This window comes from Talpa occidentalis, unplaced genomic scaffold (genome assembly GCF_014898055.3).
Source record: "Talpa occidentalis isolate TD23 unplaced genomic scaffold, MPIMG_talOcc4v2.1 talOcc4.3, whole genome shotgun sequence".
Lineage (NCBI taxonomy): Eukaryota > Metazoa > Chordata > Mammalia > Eulipotyphla > Talpidae > Talpa > Talpa occidentalis.
Window position 1 is genome coordinate 123,869,492 of NW_023603184.1, and position 21,469 is coordinate 123,890,960.

The following is a 21,469-nucleotide window of genomic DNA, read 5'->3' on the forward strand; positions in this document are numbered from 1 at the left end:
AGCTCTTGTATACATAAATAAATACAATAAATCTTTAAAATAAACCCTGGGACAGTATACCAAGGGAGTAAGGAAGACTGCAAATTTCATTTATATGTCCATCAGAGATTTGAGAAAGTCAACAAAATTTATTGTCTTCAGACAAGTTTAGGCACTCATGCAGGCATGAAGTAAATGGATGGCTGGATTTTATCCCTGTACAAAATTTTGTCAAAGAATATGAACTGAGAGGAAAAAGAGCTAAGAATGTTTCCAAGGGATGGAACATGAAAATTTATCTGGGACAAGAGAGAAGTGAGACATTTTAGGTGGAAGGGGTAATGCAAGTGAACCATTAAAAAAGTGATATGGGTTAAGTGTATGGGATGGAGATCTCCTTAAAGTTGAAAATTGCTAATGACTAAGATGAAGAAGGAGAAAAATAAAGCAATATGTTGTTCTAGAGATTAAAATTTAAGTTATAATACAGGTTAGCCATGATACAGAATATTAAAGTTCTGGAAATCTACTTCCTTAAGCACTTTCATGGTCTTTAAAGCGAAATTTAGACTGTCAAAGTTTCAATTAATATTATATACTCATGTGACAATCTTCTGAAATAATTTCTTCTTAAGGAAATAGTACATTAGATTGTTTCAACAAAAACAAGACTAGAAGAGCTCTCCTTCTGGGACTAAAGAGCAGAATTGCTTTGAGATTCTCTAGAGCTTACCATTCTGTTGGTAATTAAGTATGAACACATGGTTAGAACTTTATTACCTGACAGAAGAAAGGATGGAAAGAAAAATCTATTTTGGCAACTGACTGATTATAATGAATGCTGGGTCTTAAGCCTGGATCTCTCAAGTTGCTATTTTTCTACTTCTAGCCAGGACAAGTTCTCACACATTAATATTATGAAGGGGCCTCCCTGGTGGCGCAAGGGGTTAAGATGCAACCTATGAGGCTGTCTACACTGCAGCACTAGTTTGATCCCCGGACAGGGAGCTACCCACATGGCACAGCAGACCTCTCCTGACTCACCCGCTGCTCCCCTCAGCAGTGTTTTTTGGGTAGTCTGCCTGTTCTGTTTCCCACTCTCTCTCTGGTGAATCCTCTCACCCCTTCTTCCCCACACCTCTGTTCCTCCCCCACGCCTCTCACCCCAGTTCTTATATGCATAAATAAATCTTTTAAAAAAATTATGAAGTATAACAATATAAAGTTACCTGAATAACTTTACTTAATATCAAAGCTTCCAAAGTATTAAGGAAAAAAACCAATACTTTTTATACACTCATTAATCTTAATAAAAATGGTAACATTTTTTGAATTTCATTTTGTATTTCAATAGTCTTGTAATTGGCATTTATTAAGTGTTCATTATATATATGATCAAATACTAGATTTTAAGTAGGTAACAAATATAGATTATATGACCTCTGCCCATGAAGAGCTTACAATCTACCAAGAAAGCATAAAACAAATAAATTTTAATAAGCGAAGCTTAAATGTTACAACAGTGCAGAATGAGGGGTAGGAAATATACACATTCATTATTCAAAAAGAATTTTGAAAACTCCTGACCAAAAAGGATATGCATATAGGTACATTACTACACCTAAAGTTATAGAACATTCATAAATACAAAGCAAGAGAAAAAGAAGCAAATGAATCCCACAATTGCTGCTACAAATAGCAACAGATGCAAGCCTAACAGAGCCAATCCAAGTTTAGAAGATAGGAAAGAAAGAGGTCAATAAGCAAGCTTTTAGTGATAAGACAAAAATGAAGATGCACTGTAAGTTAAGCTGCTGGTTAGGAGATGATTACCTGAACTTCTTCAACTCACTCCTGTACACAGCAGAGGCACTCTTGGAGGCTGTATCTGGGAAGATAAGAAGCTACTTTCCTGTGTGTTCCTTTCATTTTCATTTTAAAGCAAACATGAATCCAGTGGTGATAAACTATATGTCATACTATTGTGTTAATGGAAAAAAACTGTGTGTATTTTGTATAAATTAACATATAGATTCAAGAGCTGCATTATTTTCCTCCTTCTATCACAATGCTGAATAACAGGAAATTCTTATTCTAAGTTTATTGGTGTTGACTATTTAGATTATTACTATTTAGATTGACTTTTAGATTAAAAAATCTAAAAGGTTTCTCTGATCATTTTCAAGCTAAACTTACTAGCAACATCATTTTATGTTACCAGTTTGAGTTCAGTGATTAGAGCAATTTTACATGGTTCTATATTGTTAACAAAATAACTGCAAATAATACTTTAATAAATCTCTATCAGTGGCTTCCAAAAAAGGAGACATTCCAGAACCAGAAACAGAGCAAAGTTTCAAATTACATAATCTATTGAGATGATGGTCACTTAATTTCAAGAATCAACACATAGTGTCCTCAAGAGGAATAAATTTGGTGAAAACAGTAAAAAATATGGAGAGGGAGGGTATGGGGAAAGCCAAAGCAACTATCAGAATGAAAAACAGCAGGAAGAAAGTTTCCTAGTCCCATTAGAAGAATTAAAAAAAAAAAAAAAAAAAAGAGAAGGGAAAACTACAAAAATTACATATATATATATTTGGTACACATATTTCATTTTACTATGTTGAAATTTTTTTCTTATAAACTTTCCTACCTCATTGTTAGAATCCTGAATAACTTTATAGAGTGCTGGTACCAGTGATTTTTTCCGATGCAAAGTTGCTGCATAATTGGTGATCTGAGTGTCAGGTAATGCCTAAAAGAAACATTGAAAGAAAACAATCAGAAACTTTATTTTATATGAGTTCATCTTGAAAAGATTTATAATAGAGTCAACTAAGAAAAGTAAAAATTAATATAAGAAATAATCATGAGAGGTTAACCTAATAAATTAGGTTAGGATGCTATGTTATACAATTGGTAATTATGAAAAATCATTAGAAATCACAAATTATAGCAAGATTTGCTGAAATGAGTCATCTTAAACTAATCTAGTCCACAAAAAAATACAGAATATATTTGAATTCTTGCATTTTATGTTTATGAAGTATTTATTTCTGTAATGTCCATAAATAATATAGTTTTCAATTTTGCAGGAAATAAAAACATAGGACACAAATGCCATTTTTGTGCTTACTAAAGCTCGGAGGCTTTCCCTCTTATTGAATGTATTTTAAAATGTATATAGTCCGGGCCTCCCTGGTGGCGCAGGGGTTAAAGTCTCAGTGCTATCAAGCTATCACCAGTCACTGTGACATGAGTTTGATCCCAGGCCAGGGAGCTGATCCACATGGCACAACAGACCTCTCCTGTCCCGCCTGCTGCTCTCCTCAGCAATGTATTCCAACAGATCTGCCTGTTCTGATCCCCACTCTGTTACTGGTGAAGCCTCTCACCTCTGGCCTATACCCTAGTTCTTATATACATAAATAAATAAAAATAAATCTTTAAAAAATGATAGGGCCTCCCCTGGTGGCTCAGCGGTTGAGCGCTGGGCTGCCAGGCTGCCCGCAGCCTCTGCAGCGCTGGTTTATTCCCTGGCCGCCGGTGAGGGTTCCACAAAAAAATAAATAAATAAATAAATAAATAAATAAATAAATAAATAAATGATGATAATAAAATAAAAATTATATAGACCTCCATTAATCTTTTTTTTTTTAAGATTTATTTATTTATTTATACAAGCACTGGGCACAGTCAGAAGCACAGGAGGGTGAGAAAATTCACCAGAGACAGAGCGGGGAACAGAACAGGCAGACTGACGAACTACACTGCTGAGGGGAGCAGCGGGCGCGGCAGGAGAGGTCTGTGCACCATGTGGGACCCTAGCTGTCAGCAGGGGATCAAATCAGCGCTGCAGAGGCTGCGGGCAGCTTCACAGCCCAGCGCTCAACCACTGTGCCAACAGGGGAGGCCCCCTCTATTAATCTTAACATGAAGCTCTTCTAGCTCTTATTCACATTGTCTTTTTAAAGAGTTAGATCATAAGAACATGTCACTGACATACAGAATCATAATACATTCTTATCCTCAATCTAATTTACCTTGAATTCTGATAACCATTCTTCCACAACACCACGTTCAGATCCCAGCATCTTCTTCTACCTTCTATTCTCTTTTTCCGCTGAAAGAAAAAAACATTCAACTTGAAGATAGCTTTACTTACAGAAACTACCACTGGTAAATAATGTGTGCCTTTCACTAAAGGAAAAACTCATCTAATATATTTTTAAGATAGAGCTCAATTAAAACAAAATTATCTTTCAGAACTCATTTCTTTAAGCTCCATTTTTAGTTAAGTTTGAGACTTATTTTCCTAAAACTTTTATAATTCCCCCAGCAACTATACTTCAAAGTGGCAAAAACAAGTTTGCTGAATGAAATCAAACTTCATATTATGCAGAACAAATGTACAGTCTACACCTGGAATTTTTACCAAACATACAACTAGAATAAGTTACACATCACAGAACAAACCATGTGACAGATTATAAATAATAGAGTTAGAAAAGCTAGATACCAAGGGTCATATAATCAGCAAAGTGATTATAAATGCATATATAATAAGCAAAATGAAGCCCATGAAGAAGGAAGATTTCTAAATGGAAAAATAAGCAACTTAAAAAAACAAGCATGTAAACTATAACTCAATTAATAAATTATGTAAAATGTAAAAAAGTGATGTAACATACACACACTTAACAATGAAGTGTTTGCCTCTGAGGGAAGGGTTACTGAGAATATTCTATGTGTATAATTTTGTATTTTAGTATTCTACTTACTAAATTAAGGACTTTTTAAATTTTGCTTTAATCCCCAACTTTTTATTTTGAAAGTCTGCAAACTTTTGGGGCAAGTTGAAGAAAGGTGCAATAAACACAGATAAATCTTTCACCCAGATTCTCCAATTCCCTGTTCTCTCTCATTCTCTTTTCTGTCCCCTACCCTCACCCCCAACCATTTTGGAGTTCTTGTAAACACTCTATTTCACCACTAAGCACTTCACCATGAATTTCCTAAAGAAAAAAAGAATCTCCTACACAACCACAAAATCACATGTAGGAAATTTTACATTGTTAAAGTACTGATCTGTAATATTCAGTCTGTATTCAAATATCCCCAATTGTCCCAATGATGTCCTTGGTATAAAGTTTTATTTCTATTAAAGTTCAAAAGAATATAAAAATTAAAGCAAAGCCTAAATTAGTTTCTTAGAAAACAAGTTTATCAGGATAAATCTAATGTCTTGATCTTTGTTTACTATCTTCCTTAACCACAGATTTGGGATATCAAATCACTAGTTTCTGCCAATACCATTTTAAAAATGACTGCAAATTAGCAACCTTTAAATAGAGAAATATAGTGGTGCTAATAATAATTATAATCAAAACACCATCACATCGCCTCACCTCTAGAATAAGAATACTACTAATTTTCTTTTTTTTTTTAAGAAGTGGGGTACAGGCCTGAGGCGAAGGGGGTGAGAAGATTCACCAGAGAGAGCAGGGAGTAAAACAGGCAGATGTACCGAAATACACTGCTGAGGGGAGCAGCGGGCGAGACAGGAGAGGTCTGCTGCACCATGTGAGTCGCTCCCCAGCAGGGCAGGGATGGAACTCACGCTGCAGTGAGCCGCACAGCGCTGTGCTCAACCCCCTGCACCACCAAGGAGTTCCCACCACTAATTTTAAAACAGATATTTATTGGGCCTCCCTGGTGGCTCAGGCGGTTGAGCACTGCACTGTGAAGCTGTCCGCCACCAGGGAGGCCCAATTAATTTTTTAAAAGTCCATTACACATCAACATAAGTGACATCTTAAAATTACAAGTTCGTTTTTTTTTTTCAAAATAAAAACAAATTTAATGAGAAAAGCAGTATTTTACATTTTTTGCAAATCTCATAATGCTCCTGTAGTCAATCTGTTACTGAAAAATTTCACCATCTATTCATCAGAAAATGACAGTGAAGACAAATACTGTCTTAGTATTAATATAAAAAGTTTTGGTTCCATCCACTTAAATGATTCCCAGAATACACTCTGAGCATGGACTCTGGAGTCAGAAGTATATAAGTTTTAGATAACTTACTCCAGCTTTGTTTAAACCCTCAAGCCCCACGAACTAGCTAATCTTAAATCCTCTGAGTCTCATTTCTCTCATATCAAAAGCAGGAATAACAGTACTTAGTTCTTATAGTTATGTACTTACCACAGTTCTTATCACAAGGTAAGCACTAAATACATGTTTGCTACAGTATTATATAATCTTCATGATACTATGTACTATAAAGTAGTTTCTGTTATTCCCATCTAATAGATAAGAAAATTAAGATGTAAAGAGGCTAAATGACCCTCACAAGGTCATACAATATATGTGGCAAAACTCAGATTTGAATTTAATTCCTACTCTAATAATCTATAGTTGACAAAGGCACTATAAAACTGGCCCCTTTTTTATGGGTCATACCACCACCCTGCCACAGCATTCAAAATTCTAACCATAATTTCCTCTCTGTTTCTTTACACCATCATGGACATCTTCACACCAGTTTGTGTAGTCTGTTCCAACAAGGAATGCTGTCCTATTTCTGCTTTGTAAATAAATGGTTCCATTCAGTTCTCAGCAGGTCTTTCTTGACCACTTTATCTAAATAGCAGCCCTTTCTCCTTCACTAACATTTTCTATTCAAACAAATATGTTTGTTTCCTTACTAGAGCTTTGATCTTATATCCTATTAGATAAGATACTTTCTAAATCTAAAATCCTATAAATAAATTTTAGCATCTATATTTGAAAAAACAGAATAGTACTTGTTACAGAGATATTTTGCCAATATTTATTTCTTAACTATACTGAATATCTTATAGTATCTAGAGATAGCTATGAATACAGTTATAAAGATATTGCAATTTTTTTCTTTTATATAAATGGAAAACAGAATTCTGAAGATCATTTCTTTTACTGTATATTATACAGTGATACACCTAGCTATATGAAAACCGAATTTAAAAGCAAAAATCAAGCTGATGCTCCAACACACTGCACAATTCAGGTTCATACTGCCTTACTTCCAGAGTATTTAATAAAGAGGATATCACTGAAAATGATGATCATTTGGTGACTATGGTAATGGCAATCTTTATTAACAATTCCTAATTACAAAAAAATAAAATAACACTGATAGAATATGATCTGAAGGAGGATGATAACTGCTTGATCAGAAGTACACTCACAGTACTTGTACAAGTACAATAAATTGTTACCTACATGGGTAGAAACTGTGTCTTAGCTAACAAGTAGCATACACCTCTTTAAAGAACTGTAAGAACTGTCAATTTACAAAGAATCAAATAGAAGAGACAATACAGTCTAATAGTTAAAGAGTATGGACTCTGGTGGTTCTATCTTACTTGTCAGCTCCATGTCTTACAAGCTACATGTCCCTGGGAAAGGTACTTAACTAATATCTATGCCCTCAAATACCATATTTATAAAATGGAGAACAGCCACACTTAGTGCACCCAATCTTGTCATAAAATGGAGATGACACTACCTATTGATATATGAAAGGTTCCTTTTTTTTTTTTAAAGATTAAATAAGTTAACCTATCATTGAACAAAGCAACCTATGATTACTGCTCTCACTGGTTTCTATTAGACCAAAATTATTGGCTGAACAAAGCTATATTTATCAAGGCAACATATGAGATAGTAAAAACTGATTTTTGCTATTACAAATTTTCAAACTAGGTCAACAACTATGAAGATATTTCAAGGTATAAATTAAAGATGTGTCACTATCATAAATAACAAATTCCCTAAGATAAAACCTAGAGCTGCACTATTCAGTTGTAACCACTAGCCACATGTCAATATTTAAATTAAAATTAATTAGATAAATTTAAAGATTCAATTCTTTAGTTGCAGTAGCTACATTTCAAGTGCTCAGTAGCTCTATGGAGCTTGTATCTCCCATACTGAACAACAGATAGGGATAAAAGCCTTCATCACAGGAATTCTATTGGACAGCACTCATCTAGATGTGGCTCTCATAGATAATATAATTATGCTGAGTAAATTTAGTAACTCACTAACTGTAAAGTTTAGGCAACAAAAAGATGAAAAGACACAACTATTAAAAGGAAACACTTTCAGAAGTAAAATTCAAAGGTCATAATCAATATATGACTGTTTCAAGTCTTCTAAGAGAAGTTACTAAACAAGTACAAGGTATCTATTCATTCTTCATCCTTTAAGAAGTTAAGTGCTGTAATTTTACCTCTGTTCTAAGATCAGTTTTCTAAAGGAGGAGGTGGCACAGGAATGCGGCAGAGTTCAAATGTGGAATTCATTTGTTGAGACTTAAATATTTTCCAACTCTATAAAAAATGAAAATGAAAATCTGTGAAATATCAAGAGATAATTACCTTAAAAATATCATACAAAGGAGAAAGAACAGTTAACAAAAAGTAATTTATCTAACTTAAAAAATAATTAGGGATTAAAAAAATTCTATAGTAACTAGCATACACCATTATCAAACCTAATTAAAAATCATTAAATAAGGAGAGAGGAAGCCTGAAGTTATAGTTTCAAATATACCATAAATTATCTGCAAGAATTGAACCTGTTACTTAAATTATCTGGAGCTTCATTTGAATAAACTATAAAATTATGTTCCAGCTAAAAATTCTATGAATCTAACTTTTCAAATGTTACAGTAATCTATCTCTCACACATATACACACTATGAAAATTATAATACACAGTATAAAATTAAGCATTAGTAGTATCAAACTATAAAATAATGTTGGATGAATTTCACAGAACTGAAAATTGTATTATTTTTAAAAAGAACACAGAAAACGCTATTACTTGAATTTGTGGCACAAAGCATATTAAAAGTTTTGATTGGAGAGGATAATCTCAAATTGCTAAAAGTACACTTTTCTCATAAAGTAATTCTATTTTCAATAAATTGACGCCTGGCTACATTAAGCTCTACCTCTATTATTCAAAACTGTACCACAACTTTAAAATCTAAAACACCAACAGAAACATCTCAAAATGGGTTCTTTAACAAAATGCTATTTTTTAAATACAAAGAATAACTTAATAAAATTTTCTTGGAGTTAGATTACATATGACTGTAAAGTCTCCAATGATTTTCAAACTGAAAAATGTGTCAGAATCTCCAATTCCCAACAACAGTAGTTGACTTCTTAATCACTTATATATTGGGCTATTACTTGAGATTTTCATTCCTAACAAGTTTTGCAGAGGGGGTGGTGGAAGCTTGTGGAGGGAGAAAACTTGAAAAGGACTAATAGCCTATATCTGGAAAGACACACTAGACTGTAACACTTTAGGAAGTGTTCTAACCATCTTTTTTATAGCTTAGGGATTTTGAATCACTAAGATAATAAATAGAGGAGTGCAATCTGGCAGATTTGAGAGCTATGCTGGGAACTTCTGCAGAGATGGTGCTCCAACAATATTTCTTAAAGACACAGATACCCCTTAGGCTTTTTATTTATACATAAAATAAATAAATCAAAAAACCAATGAGGGAAATGATGGGAAAATTTAGTTTTATTCAGCTTTAACACAGTCCTGAAACTGTTCAATTCTTTATTAATTGGGAGTAATAGGTCCCTCATCCATATGAGTAACAGAAAAAAATGATAAGCCTATAGGAAGATAACAATGTTAAGAGACTTTATGGTTCTTTCATACACAAAGTATATAAATGTGGGATATATCCAAAATGATTAATACATATATAACTGAAGTCTCAGATAAGAAGAGAAAGATATAAACAACATTCAAAGAGAATAATGTGGCTTATTTCACTGAGCAAAATCCTTTGCAGCTCTATCCATGTTGCTGCGAATGGCATTAGTTTATCTTTTTGGATTGCTGAATAGTATTCCATTTTGTATATATACCATATCTTCTTGATCCAGTCATCTATTCTAGCAAAGATTTTAAATCAGCTCTTTTAAATATGTTCAAAGAAAGGAACCAAATATAAAGAAATAAAGTTTAAAAATGAGGTCTTGAGGGTCTCCCTGATGGTGCAAGGGGTTAAGACGCAGCCTATGAAGCGGTCTGCAGTCACTGCAGCACAAGCTCGATCCCCAGCCAGGGAATTACCCACATGGCGCAGCAAACCTCTCCTGACTCGCCCGCTGCTCCCCTCAGCAGTGTATTTCAGTCAGTCTGCCTGTTCTGTTCCCTACTCTGTCTCTGGTGAATCCTCTCACCTCCCCCCCATGCCTCTGACCTATACCCCAGTTCTTGTATGCATAAAAATAAATAAATCTTTAAAAAAAAATGAGGTCCTGAGAATAAGACTTTAGATAGAAATTAACATATAAAAGAAGGAAATAGAAATCCAGAGTCAAGAAGTACAATAACTAAAACAAATAATTCATAGAGGAGCTTGGAAGTACATTTGAGTTAACAAAAGAACCAGTGGAACTAAAAATAGGTCAGTTAAGATTATCTTCTCTGAGGAGCATAACAAAAATAAAATGGAGATAATATACAGAACCTCGAGACTTGAGGGATACTATCAAATATACCAACATAAAAATAATGGGGAACAGAAACAGTTGAAGAAAAATGGCCTAACACTTCCCAAAAGTGAAAAACATTAATCTATATATCCAAGACGCTCAACTAACTCTTATTTGGAAAAACTCAGAGATCCACACCTAGACACACAGTAAGTGGTTAAAAACCATTTAAGTATGTGCTGTGCAGTTTGTCTAACTTAAAACTTTTTAAATTCTTACTAACAGCTTCAAGAAACAATTTCAGATCATGGAAAGAAGTATGCTTTCCTGGGGTTAAGGAAATCAAGTCTCAAGAATGAGAAGCAAAAATGCAAAGAACAGACCTGAGAAGGAATATGAAATCTGAAGTTGAGGAGTTTATATTGTCTGGGTTACGTGGATAAAGTATAATAATCAAGGCAAGATGTAGATGTTAACTTTACCACACTTCCCTAGCCCATCTATTTTTTCATTCCCAAAAAACAGCAAGTAATTTGTCCCAGAGTGAACAAAACATTAAATCCTTTAAAATACAAGATATAATTTTATCACATAGGAATTTTCTCTCGTTTTCCGATTGATTTCAAAACTACGGTAGTTTGTGCCACTGGGGAGGCCCATCATTTTTGTTTTTGGGGTTTTTTTGGGGGGGGCAGAGAGGGAGAAGAGTATTAGTGTTGTATTCTTTAGTCATAAGGATCTAGTTGTCACTTTTTGACACATTAGCAGCTGTTGGCGATCAATGCTTTAGGGATTGCAAAAAATGGTGGGCCTCCCCTGGTGGCGCAGTGGTTGAGCGCTGGGCTGCAAAGCTGCCCACAACCTCTGCAGTGCCGGTTCGATCCCCAGCCACCGGGTGAGGGTCCCACATGGCACGCAGACCTCTCCTGCAGTCCGCTGCTCCCCTCAGCAGTGTACTTCGTCGGTCTGCCTATTCTGTTCCCTGCTCTGGCTCTGGTGAATCCTCTCACCCTCCCATGTTTCTGACTGTACCCAGTGCTTGTATAAATAAATAAATAAATAAATAAATCTTTTAAAAAAATGGCTATAAACTATCTGAATATATCATCCCTTCTTCACATAATTTGATGAATTATTTCCACAAGGAGAAACTTCTTTTTATCTAGTAATTGATTACTCTAGTAGTATTTTTATAGGAAAAATGGGATAAAAGCATAATTTCCCTCCTTATTTTCCAGTTTCAAAATGACTGGATTAACTGACATCCTCTACTGGCAATCAATTAGTTTTACTTTAAGCATCATTATAAACTCACAAGCTAAATCTAATTGATGTTTTAAGCCACTAAAGTTATATTATTCTTATTTGTACTCAAATAAAGTTATTATTCTTTTTTTTTAAGATTTATTTATTTATAAATACAAGAGCTGGGGTACAGGCCAGAGATGCAGGAGGTGAGAGGATTCACCAGTCAGAGCGGGGAGCAGAACAGGCAGACAGACTGTAAGCACTGCTGAGGGGAGCAGTGGGCAAGACAGGGGAGGTCTGCCACACCATGTGGGAATCTCCCTGGCTGGCCTGGAATTGAACCGGCGCTGCAGAGGCTACAGACAGCTTCACAATGCCGTGCTCAACCCACTGTGCCACCAGGGAGCCCTAAATTTATTATTCTTATTAGTCTCACCTTTGCCCACTGGTAGCTTTTCATGGTTGGTTTCTGTGCAAAAAAGAATTAACTCAGGAAGCCTGGGTTGTTCAAACCTTGCACATTCCCAATACGGTCTGTTTATTTAGTCATGAAGTAGCCAGTGTATTAGTTTCCCAGGACTGTTACAACAAAGTACAGTGCCACAAACTGCATGCCTTAAAACAATAGATTTCATTGTCTCACAGCTCTGATGGAGGCTAGAAGTCTGAAATTATGATGTCAGCAGGGCCATACTTCCTATGAAACCTAGAAAGAATTTTTCCTCACCTTTTCTAGTTTCTGGAGTTGCCAGCAATCCTTGGTATTCCTTGGTTTACAGATACATCACTCCAATCTCTGCCTCTCTTATCACTATCTTCTTACAGTGCCACGCCTCTTCTTATAATGGCACCAGTCATATTGGATTAAAGGCCTATCTATCCTACTCTATTGTAGTATGACTTCACATTAACTTACTGTATTTGCAATAATCTATTTCCAAAAAAGGTCACATTCTGAGAACTGGGGATTGAGACTTTAACTTTCTAGGGAGTCACAATTCAACCCAAACAGTTGTTCTGGGGAACTGAACTCTTGAAATGTTCTAGTAAAATTATTTTATATACTTGGGGTCTTGAATAATAAGACTGTACAGTTTGCCTAGATTGCTTGATTAAACAATATGATTATGGTAAACATCTGCTTTCTTTTTGGAAACTTCAGTAATTATGGCTTGTGTGACCAATCCCCAATGATAATGCTAGACATCTAGATTCAAGCAATCTTTCCTAGTAGACAACACTTCACACATACTGTTACAATTCATTACTGAAGGGATTAAGCACATCTGTTGAACTCCACTGAGATAGGACTCTTTCAAGCTTGCACCTTGTTTCCATCAAGCCTCACCCCACACCCCTTTTGCTTTTTTGGATTTGTATCATTTCACTTTAATAAAGTATAAATGTGAATAAATGACTACGAGTTATTCTAATAATACATGAAAGCTGGGAATGGCTTTGGTAACTTTCAATACAGCTCCTAAGTACTTTTTGAGATAAACCTGGTGATGTTCTACTAGATTCGTACTAAGACATGGAGTTCCAGGTTCATTTTGTACATTTCCTGCCCGAGACTTGTAATCAAACATTTCTCCAATGTACCCTTGTTTATTGCAATGGAAAAAAAAATGTGGAGATCACATTCTAGATGCTAAAGAATGGGCATACTGTAATTAACAACTTATTCCAGGAGCATATGCTAAATTTTAGAAAAAAAATTTCAAATATTGAATATGGATCTATGGTTTGGCTAGACAGGCTCAGTCCCCTGGACTTACTCAATATGCTCATTAATTTTTGCTCACAACCCTGTCAGCGAGAATGTCCTGGCTCAACACAAATTTCCCCTCACCAATGCTAATCTAATTCCATGATATACCAAGCTGTATTATACCTCCATGGATTTTCTTAAAATACTTTCCTCACTGGAATGTCTTTCAGCTACCTTATTCTTTCAAGATTGAGACCAATGGTCACTAACTCACTCACAAGTTCTCAACCTAGAGTCCACAGATCCCCAAAGATCAATGAATAGAATTCATAAACTTTGATGCAAAGAAAATTATATCATTCTTTTTACTAATCTCTAACTAAAATTTATAATTGCATTTGATTAAAAACATAGGTAAGGGCCTCCCCGGTGGCACAGGGGGTTGAGCACAGTGCTGTGAAGCTATCCGCAGCCTCTGCAGCACAGGTTCAATTCCCGGCCAGCCAGGGAGATACCCACATGGTGCAGCAGACCTCTCCTGTCTCGCCCACTGTTCCCCTCAGCAGTGTCTTCAGTCCGTCTGCCTGTTCTGCTCCCCATTTTGTCTCTGGTGAATCCTCTCACCCCCCCATGCCTCTGGCATGTACCCCAGTTCTTGTATAAATAAAAATAAATCTTAAAAAAAATTAAAATATAGGTAAAACAAAAACCTCACACTATTTTCTGTCACTTAATCACTAATAGAATCACAAGTATTTTCATATCAAACTCCAGTTGCCGCAGACAGCAAAATAGCCTTTATGCTCATCACTGCCTTCATGCCACTTCTCTAGTTAAAGGGCTTCTGTCCCCAAAATGCGGTTACTGCGATCATATCAGTTTTACAAATGCTTACTGGTCTGTTGTGTGTAACTCTATACAATTTTATAATATGTAGATTCACATAACTACAACTACAATCAAGATACAAAACTGTTGTATCACCAAAAGGTTCTTACCACTTTTATTCTGTTATTTCAAGAATGTCATATAAATGAAATCATAACCTCTTGATAGCTTTTATTCCTTAAGATCTACCCAAACTGTTGCATGCATCAGTAGCTCATTCTTTTTTCACTGCTACATAGCAGTGCATAAATGTGCCATAGTTTGTTTAACCATTTAACTGTTGATGAATATGTAGGATGTTTCCAGTTTGGTGCTATTAGGAATATGTATATACAAGTTTGGTGTGGTTATAAATTTCAACTTCTCTGGAATAAATGTCCAAGAGTGCAACTGTTGGGTTGTACAACTCTGTTTTTTTAATATTTTATTTTATACAATTATTACATCAGTTTTCATTTTTACACAATGTATGCATTTTTATTTTGGTTATATTCCCCATACAATTGCAACCCCATCCCCTTATTTTGACCCTAATCCTTCCTCTCCCTGCTCCCTCCCTCCACCCCAGTACAACTCTATTTTTAAAGAGGTTGTAAATCATGGGGTTGGGATACTGATCTAGATAGTCTACCTCTAGGTCCTAATTCATCATACCATCTCAAGTGGTTGCAGAAATTGAGAGAAGTAAATGGAATTAAATAGTAAGAAAGTAGAGTTAACAGAACTTAGCATTACTCAGATGCAGGGTATATGAATAGAGTGTGATAACAGTTTGGCATTAGATAATGATAAAAGATAAAGCAGCTTCAACACCTTAGATAGATGATAAAAGATAAAATACAGTCACTTTTAGACATACTGTATTTGAAGGATCTGCAGATCATCCTCATCTAGCAGGCAACTGGGTTTGCAGAATAGGAACTGTAGATCAAGAAAAAGTTCTGAAGGAGCCTCCCCGGTGGCTCAAGGGGCTAAGTTTCAGCACTATGAAGCTATCTGGAGCCACTAAAGGTTGCTCCTGGCCAGGGAGCAACCCACATGGCGCAGCAGAACTCTCCTGATTTGCCCGCTGCTCCCCTCAGCAGTGTATTTCAGTCAATCTGCCTGTTCTGTTCCCCACTCTGTCTCTGGTGAATCCTTTCATATACTTCCCCCGACCCTGCACCTCTGGCCTACATCTCAGCTCTTATATGCATAAATAAATAAAATAAAACTTAAAAAAAAAAAAAGAAAACGCTGCTCCCCTCAGCACTGTATTTCAGTAGAGCTGCCTGTTCTGCTCCCCAACTCTGTCTCTGGTGAATCCTCTCACCTCTTTCACACCTCTGACCTACACCTCAGTTCTTGTATGCATAAATAAATAAATCTTTAAAAAATAGATGTTAATTGACTACACAAGATGAGAGAAACAGGGTATAGAATGAAAACAGATTCAACAACAGAACTCTGAAGAATAGAAACATGGAATTCCCCCACCCCCCCACAAACAATAAAGCAGTAGGTACCGTGACAGACTGCAAATACATATTAAGTTTAGGTTTTACAAGTACTTCATTTTTACCGCAAGTTTTACAATCATAGCATGCAGACAGAACAGTAGTATACTCTCCCCTCCCCCATTTTCTTTATTTTAAAAAGAACTACAAAAGAAATATATGCTGATTAAAAAGCCTCAATACAACTCTGTATGATACTATAAAATGGATACATGTGATCATACATTAGTCCAAATCCATATAAGAAACAGCAAGACTCAATACTAATCTCTGACTTAATTTATGGATTGAGTGATGACCTTGTATCAGTGTGGGTTCACTGACTATAAAAAACCTATTTGTGATGGATATTGAAAATGGGGGAGGTTATCAATGTGTATGTAGGGGATAAAGGGGTACATGGGAAATCTACCTTCCACTCAATTTTGTTGTGAATCTAAAACTTCTCTAAAAAGTAAAGTCTAGTTGAAAAAATTAAGCCTCAATACAAAAGAATATGTAAGGGTCTCTCCCTGGTGGCCTAGGGGTTAAGTCTCATGCTACCACAGGAAAGGCCCAGCATGACCTGAGTTCAGTTCAATCCCTTAGCAGGGAGCCAACCCACATGGCACGGCAAACCTCTCCTGTCTCACCCACTGCTCCCCTCAGCAGTGTGTTTCAGTGGATCCACCTGTTCTGCTCCCCACTCTGTCTCTGGTGAATCCTCTCACCCCCTGCATCTCTGGCCTATACCCCAGTTCTTGCATGCCTAATAAAAAAAAAATCTTAAAAATAAAAATATGTAAAAAGGATGTTTCACTCCCCACTCAGCATCCATCTCCCTACACCCATTTGATTTAATTTGTTTTTTAATAGAGGCATGTTTTATTTATTTTGTTTGTTTGTTCATGCACTGGGTACAGTCAGAAGCATGGGAGGGTGAGAGAATTCACCAGAGCCAGAGCGGGGAGCAGAGCAGGCAGAAGGACCGAAGTACACTGCTGAGGGGAGCAGCGGGCGGCAGGAGAGGTCTGCGCGCCATATGGGACCCTCCTACGGTGGCCGGGAAGCAGCCGGGGATCGAACCGGTGCCACAGAGGCCGCGGGCAGCTTCGCAACCCAGCGCTCAACCACTGCGCCACCTGGGAGGCCCTCCCTACACCCATTTGAAAAAAATATATGGGGAAAGATACTTAAGGAAGTAAATTGACAAGTCTGTGTACCTAACAAAAGTCCACATTAAGAATTAAGCACTATTGGGCCTCTCGGTGGCGCAGTGGTTGAGCGCTGGGTTGCGAAGCTGCCCGCAGCCTCTGCAGTGCTAGTTCAATCCCCGGCTCTCCCCAGACACGGGAGGAGGGTCCCACATGGCGCGCAGACCTCTCCTGCCACCCGCTGCTCCCCTCAGCAGTGTACTTCAGTCCTTCTGCCTGCTCTGCTCCCCACTCTGGCTCTGGTGAATTCTCTCACCCTCCCGCGCTTCTGACTGTACCCAGTGCTTGTATAAATATACAAATAAATAAATATCTTAAAAAAAAAAAAGAATTAAGCACTACCATGAGCAGGATCCATGATGACAACAGATAAATTTGATTCTAACATTTTGGGGATTTAGTGTTTACAGAATAAAATATTCTGTAACTTACATTTTGCTATTCAATAAATTGATGCCACTAACCATATGTTATGACTACTTTTTTGGTAGTGTTATTTCAAACCTAAAGAGAACTATACTTCTACAAATAATCAAAGTCATGCTTCTTAATATGCTACATAACTGAGTTTTTGCCCCTTTCTCCAAAATTCAAACCTCCTTGTTTACTTTTTCTTTTACTTGGCTTCATAGCAGACAGACACCCAAACAGAAAGTCTAAAATTCACAAAGATGAACCACGAATTTCTAAATTCATGTCAAAATCAAAACATTTACTATTTCCAGGTTTAATACAGTTTAATACAGTTGCTCTTTGAACTCAGGAATTAGAAGTACCAACCCCATTACCATCTCCCCAAAACTGCTAATAACCTGCTATTGACTGGAAGTCTTACTGATAACATACACATTCAATTAACACATATTTTGTATTTTATATCTACTATTACATTCTTAATATAAAGTAAACTAGAGAAAAGATAATATATTAAAATTATCATAAGGGAAAGAAATATATTTCTGTAATATTTATTTCCAGTATTGTACTGCATTAATACAGTAAGTTTATTTCATTAACCTACAAGAAAATCTGCATAAAAGTGGACCCAAGCAGCTCAAATCTGTGTTGTTTCAGGTTAACTATATTATTGTGTGAATGTTTACACAATAGATAAATGTATACTTTCATTACATCATAGCAATATAGCAAAAGAAAAAAGCTTTAATCAAGAAAACTTTCAACTTCTATCTTCCCATTTTAATTTACTTCTAAAATTAGACTACTTTCAAACATTAAAAGAACAAGATATGAATATCTGTGCAAATTAGCACAGGTCTGAACTGTGAAGGAAATCAGCCAGAGTTATGGAAAGCAGCTAAGTACCCAGTAAAAACTAATCCAAGCCAAACATTCAACACAATTTTTATTTCTGGCAACTTTAGCTCCTAGCTAGAAAATCTATCCCAGCTATGACATTAAATGGGAAAATCTATTGAGCTATAAAAACACTGATAGATTTGACAGCCCGTCCCCTCAAGCTAAAACTACTGTTACTGATTCAACACCCCAAGTGTGTGAGCACCTTGAATTAGAGCAATAATTCTAAAGTGGAAGCCGGTGGTGAGTCATTACCATCTAAGAAATTTGTTTTTTTTTTTTCAAAATATATTTATCTCTCCATACTTGCCCTACACTAAGATTCTGAAAGGAAGTAAAAATGATATCATGGATATTTATATGTGCCTTTTTAAAACTCCTGTATTACTATGATATCTATGTACATACATATATCTATATATTTAAAAAAACTCTCCACTTGGCAGAATTCCTGAATTCGGTCTGTTTTCTAACACTGTATCAACAGCAAAGGAGCAGAACTACAAAGTAACAAGAGTTCAGTAGAAGGCTCTGCCAGTAGGGTCTATACTGAGTTTTCTGTGCCAGCTCCCTCCAAATCCATTATATTACTTATTAGACAGTGACAAATGTTCAGGTCATCATCCTGGGAAAAGTACATAGTCTACTAGTCAGATAAAAATGTCAAAAGAAGTTATTTTGAATGTTAAAAAACTAAGAATCACAATGAAAAGACAAATAATCCTTTGTTCTAGCATTAAAAGAACAACAACAAAGTAATATTTTGTGTGGATAATAACTTGTTTGGAGACTTTCTGCCTATATATTATCATTTTAGCTGTTCCTTATGTAGCATTGGATTTTCTATTAAAAATCTCAATCAAGCTGAAAATTTTAATCATTCAAGGACTTAATTAACTAATATTACATGCCAAAACCGTGTATTAAAAACAAATAAACCTAAATCTATATTGCACATAAGACAGTTGAATTGGATTAAAAAACTTTCAAGAGCCATTTTAAGCACAACCACATTTCTCTCTAGCCACTGTTTAAAATTCCCATTAGCACTTCCAGTACTGAAATGTGTCAGAAAAGAGGACTTCTAATGGCATGCATATAATCAGTCAATTATTATAGTCTAATTTAGAATAGTGTTTCTCAAATCACTTGGTAATTTCTTACTCTGTTCAACTTTATTGCATTCTACAATGACACCTACTGGCCATTCAAAATCAGCCATTAGTTTGCTAAGACAGCTTTAGCAGGATGGTTACATAATAATAAGAATACATACACACACACACACACACACACACGTTACCACATAAAAGCATAGATTTGTTCATAGGTATTCACACTACAGTACTGTGTACCTAAAATAGAAGCATTCTTTGTGACTAAGATAGTATTATTCTTGAAAAAAGATAAAAAGACAAAAAATGAAGTGCCAAATCAAAATTTGTATATGAAGCAGTGATTAAAATATCCCAGTATTCTAAATATTTCTGAACAACAAACCAACAATACAACTCTCTTTACCAAATGTTATTTAGAGGAGAAAGAAATACAAATTTTTAATTTAGGCTCTGGGACATACTAAACATAAATTGTTAACAGAAAAAAAATCACATCTTAAAGCTTTTCTGACAAGCAGTATTAAAACAAGCACAGGAAAATTATACACTTGCTAATACTACCATTATTATTTATCTTCTAAGCTAAAGGCAACATTTCAAGCAGCCTACATTTTTAGTAATTTTATGTTTCTTTTAAAATTGTTTCCAGTGAGCTATAAAATTCAATTTCGTATGTAGTTTGTCCTTCCACAACACATATTAAATGAAATGGCTATTTTATTTCTACATTTCATTATACAAACAAAGGAGTCTAAAAACTTAGAAAAAAACATGATTTAAATTATGGCTGTAAATAAATTTTACCTCAGATGGAGACGCTCAAAGAAATACTTTAATATTTAAGAAATATATAACCAAAACTAGCTTCTCAGACTTGCGAGAAAATTACTTTAAAAAAATGACATTTCCCCCAAATCAGACCACCACCTTATTTGTACAGCCCTTAACACTCACAATATCTAGGAGGGGAAATAGCTACCAACTCATTTTCTAGTCACTTTCCAAGGTGAACTTACCTCTTACTACAGATTTCTTAGGCTCTCCACTCACCTGAAGGTTAAAAAAAAATATTTATCAGCTTTGACCTTCAAAACAAATTCATGAAGTACAAAACATGAACCTGGTCACATTCATCTCAAACTAGCACATCCCTCAAGCCCATATTTGGGATAAACTCTTCGTGACTTCTCTATCCTTCTAGCTTCTTCGCCTGCAGAGCCTGCTGGGGTGGAAGCACTCAAGCCAAGGAAAAAACTATTCTGATACATCAATAGGTGACAAGACCTCCTCTTCCAGGAGGGACAACCTAGTTGCTTGGATAAATAACAGCCAAGGATTACATAATGTATATACAGCTATAAAGAGCTTCAAGGATCTGACCGCCAGTAAATCTCCTTCTCCTCGGTTCCCTGCTCCCACCGGGAGAAACGGCCCTAAGAAGCATGCCCTGGGATTTCTTTCAGGTGCCTGCAATGCCGCGTCCTTTTTCTCTCTCCGAGCTCCCGGTGCAAGGAAATCCCTCCAGTCCTCACAACACCGTCTAGTTGCCGCCTCTCTCCTTCCTCTGCCCGCGCCACCGCAGGCCCCCACGCCCTAGGCCCTCACGTCGCCCCGCCGGGCTCACCCTTCACACGCCGCCTCGCTGCCTTCTCAAGACCCTCTCCAGCAGCTACCTGGTCTGAGGGTCTGGAACCACCAACACTCGGGCTACAGCCTTGCCAGACTCCCCTCGCCAGCTCCCCTCTATAGTTCTTGCAGGCGGAGAAGAAAAAAAATCCCTCCAGATCTAGCACTCTGCGTTCCCCAAAGACAGCACCGCCGCCTACCTGTCACCCTGCTGCCTCCGGCTTCTTACCGCCACCGCCTCCCGCAGCAGCTGCCAACTGCAGCGCAACAACCGGCCCTCCCATTGGGTGATTCCAAGCTCCCAACAACAGCTCCACTCATTGGCTGCAGGATGTCTGCGACCCGCCCCTCGGTGCAGCGTTTATATATT

The 21,469-nt window shown here is 36.4% G+C and overlaps 1 protein-coding gene across 5 annotated transcripts in view; it reads right to left on the bottom strand.

The window, feature by feature from the left end:
• Positions 1-21,346, bottom strand: part of HYCC2 (hyccin PI4KA lipid kinase complex subunit 2) — a 50,360-nt gene extending 29,014 nt beyond the window's left edge. For 2 of the 5 annotated variants that reach the window (XM_037523821.2, XM_037523818.2), the window contains exons 1-5: positions 21,300-21,346; positions 20,490-20,523; positions 8,261-8,360; positions 4,026-4,105; positions 2,636-2,737 (exon numbers count right to left, since the gene is read on the bottom strand). In XM_037523821.2, the coding sequence (XP_037379718.1) occupies positions 2,636-2,737; positions 4,026-4,076 (153 nt within the window). In that variant the 5' untranslated portion in view covers positions 4,077-4,105; positions 8,261-8,360; positions 20,490-20,523; positions 21,300-21,346. The other 3 variants (XM_037523819.2, XM_054699986.1, XM_037523820.2) reach the window with 3 other exon arrangements.
• Between the last annotated feature and the right edge of the window lie 123 nt (positions 21,347-21,469).